This window comes from Hydra vulgaris, chromosome 12 (genome assembly GCF_038396675.1).
Source record: "Hydra vulgaris chromosome 12, alternate assembly HydraT2T_AEP".
Classification (NCBI taxonomy): domain Eukaryota; kingdom Metazoa; phylum Cnidaria; class Hydrozoa; order Anthoathecata; family Hydridae; genus Hydra; species Hydra vulgaris.
The window spans coordinates 3,720,671-3,723,933 of record NC_088931.1 but is presented as its reverse complement, the minus strand read 5'-3'; the positions used below and the strand labels follow the sequence as shown (position 1 = coordinate 3,723,933).

Below are 3,263 nucleotides of genomic sequence, written 5' to 3'. Positions count from 1 at the left end.
ATATATATACATGCATACATATATACATATATATATTTATATTTTTGGGCCCTTTACCCATAATTCTAATACTTTAAACTATTACTGTATGCTTTTGCTGAACCAATTGTGGTTTAATTCCACATTTGTTTTTTAAATCGGCAATTGTTTACAATGAGGATGCAATCTTGCATTACAGTTTTATTTCTAGCTACAATTATTTCATTTACTAAAGAATAATAATTTAAAGAATAATTATTAACCGTTTTGAACTATTGTTTTGGTTTTTTATGTAATTAGTTTTTCTTTCATTATTGGATTAAAGGATATTTCTGAAATAAAAATTCAGACTATTTGTTACGTTTCAACCATGTTATATAATACAATAATCAATCTCAACAAATATACAAGTACTAATAAAAACGGAATTTGAACAAATAGTTTATTTCAAGAATAGTTCATTTACAAAACAAAGGTGCTTTTCTTGCTTTTTTTGAAGCGAAATTTCGAATAACTTTGTCAAAATCAATTGATCAAGATATTGAAGATTAAAGACTCAACATTGCCAAATCCACTAACCGTCCTTGTAGCATTGTAGTTCTTAAAAAGTTTTTAATCGGTTTTAGTTTGCTGAATGAGCGTTCGGCGGATACAACTGTAGCAGGAATTGTTAAGAATATTCTCAAGCATACACAAATATTTGGAAATAGGCCATGTAAATTCAAAGAGTTCAAAGGGGCTTAATTTATTCAATCCAAAATTTGCATAATGTAGAGATTTTAACTGTTTTATTTCCATTACAATAGCTTCGCTAACATCTGCTGAATACTCTTCACTTAATAATTTTGCTTTCATTTCCAATGTATCCAAATCAATTTTGAGATAATTCCACATGAAGCTAAACTTATCTGAAATGCTCTGTGCTGCTTTGAATCTTACAGTAAGGCCACCAATAACACTATCTAATACCACATAGAAAACAAATCTTCTAAAGCATGATTCCTCCATGGTCTCATCTTCATTTAAATCTGTAAATCCTTGATCCTCTGGCTCGCCAACAACTCTGGCTCTTTTGCGATTTGCACCACCACGTCTTCTTGATAGTTTGACTTCTATATTCAAATTGATTGAAACATTCTTTGATTCTGACCAAATATCTTTCCATTTATTCCGAAGCTAAAGAAGTTGTCTCAGTAAGTGGTTTATTTTGTCCACTTCCACATCTAAAGTTGCATTTCTTGCTTGAATAACTTTGTTGCAAAAATCAATCGGAACAAGAATTTTGTACCATATTGATGACATTATTATGCAGGAAAATTAATTATATAGTATAAGGTACCTTCTACTTCAGTTCTTGTTTTAGAAGTCAAATTTAATTCTAAAAGCTCTTCCAATGACAATTTACTCCCAGAAAGTTGTGCTGCAAAAGGTTTGACACTTTCAACACGATCTGACCACCTTGTATGTGACACTCCTTTTAGTGAGCAATTGATGTGTTTTGATAATATCTCCCATCGATTTTGACTTGAGCTGAACAAATTATATACTGTTTGAATTGTTCCAAAAAATGTTACAGCTTCAGGAATACATTCTGTCGCATCATTTCCCACAAGATTAAGTGTTCGACATCCAAAAGGGGAAAATAGTGCTAATGGACATAACTGAAGTATTTTGGCTTGCACACCATTGTATTTTCCAGTCATATTTAATCCATTGTCATATGCTTGTGCCCTGCAATCTGAGAGAGGAATCGAGTTATGTTGAAATGTTTCCACTACCATTTGAGATATTTCATCCCCAATTTTATTGTTGCAATCTACATATGTTAGAAATCGTTTAACAATTTCATATTGTGAATCTTTTAATATTACATATCGTAATATGAATGTTGTTTGCTCTGTATGTGACGAATCTGGTGTTGCATCGACCATTATTGCGAAATACTTAGCAGATCTTCTTTATTGTAAAATATGCTGTCACACCAAACCTGAGCATTCTGCAATGAATTCATTTTGAGTATCAGCTGATAGATAATGAACCTGAAGTCTTTTACCTTTTTGCTGAGATTCTTCCACTGATAATACATGCTTTTTAAGTATAGGGTCCCAATGTGAAAGTAACTCTATAAGACCCAAACAGTTGCCATTATCTACATTTCCAATTCGCTGGGAGGATCCCCAAAAAGCCAATCCACCTTCACCCAAAAATAGGATAACATCTAATATTCTTTTAAGAATATTGGACCATTTCGTTGATTGCAACTTAATCGAGCTTTCCAAGTAAGTTTCAATACCCTTTCCAGATAAAAAACGTCTTTCTAATTCTCGCCAATCTAGGTAACATTTTCTGTGGACATTACTCCTCTCATGTTCTGGAATCCTGTTACACAACTTTTGCCATTTACCAGTTGCTGCATATCCACCAGGTGAAGCCAATACTGATCGCGAACTTAAACTTCTCTCAGTAACAGAGCTTTTGGAAATATTACCATAAAATAATCGACATGGAAAGCAAAATAATGTTTGTTTATTTGACTCCAAACCAGCCAGTCTCTTTTATGAACTTCACTGTTGACATTCTTAAAATTTAAAATTGTCTGAGGAAAAGCCTGATTGTTAATATCTTTGGGTAATATGTTAGGAAAATCGACATGGTCATTTGTGACATACTTTTCTATCTCAGATTGAGATAGAAAAGTATGTCAAAAGATTATCAATATCAAGAAGGACCTGACCACAATTAGAAGCAGAAAGGCTTACAGTCTCAATCCCATTTGAATCATCTTCATTATCTTCAAACGTTTCAATTTTTTCCCCATCAAAACAGTCAGTTAAATCATAGCTTATTTTATCTACATCATTTGCTTTAGAAACAGTGTCCTCTTGTTCATTATCATTGAGATTTGATGCAGTGACTCCAACGTCAAAAAGCGTCCGCATACCCTTTTTTCATTCATAATATCTTTTTGTCTTTCTTTCCTTTTTTGACATCCTGATTTGTGAAGAGACAGCATCGTTTATGATAATTTCTAAAATTAAAATTGTAAAAATGTCATGCTATTAAATACAAAATATAAAGAAGAATAGAGTATTCTAAAAATATGCAATTAATTATAAGACTTTATAATATTGCTTTACAGGTTATTTATTAACAGTAAAATAAGTCAATTATAGTTATTACCTAATTTAATCAAGGTTTTGATTAATTATTATAAATAAAAATCGTTACCGTTAGCAATATCAAAAAGTAGTAACACTACACAATATTGGAAGAAAATAATTATT

The 3,263-nt window shown here is 31.4% G+C and overlaps 1 protein-coding gene across 1 annotated transcript; it reads right to left on the bottom strand.

Moving 5' to 3' along the window:
- Nucleotides 1-1,955: 1,955 nt before the first annotated feature.
- LOC136087888 (uncharacterized) lies at nt 1,956-2,918 on the bottom strand. Its single transcript, XM_065811508.1, has 2 exons — nt 2,709-2,918; nt 1,956-2,531 (listed from the first exon to the last, which is right to left on the bottom strand). The coding sequence occupies exons 1-2, from the start codon at nt 2,916-2,918 to the stop codon at nt 1,956-1,958; spliced, it is 786 nt and encodes a 261-aa protein (XP_065667580.1).
- Between the last annotated feature and the right edge of the window lie 345 nt (nt 2,919-3,263).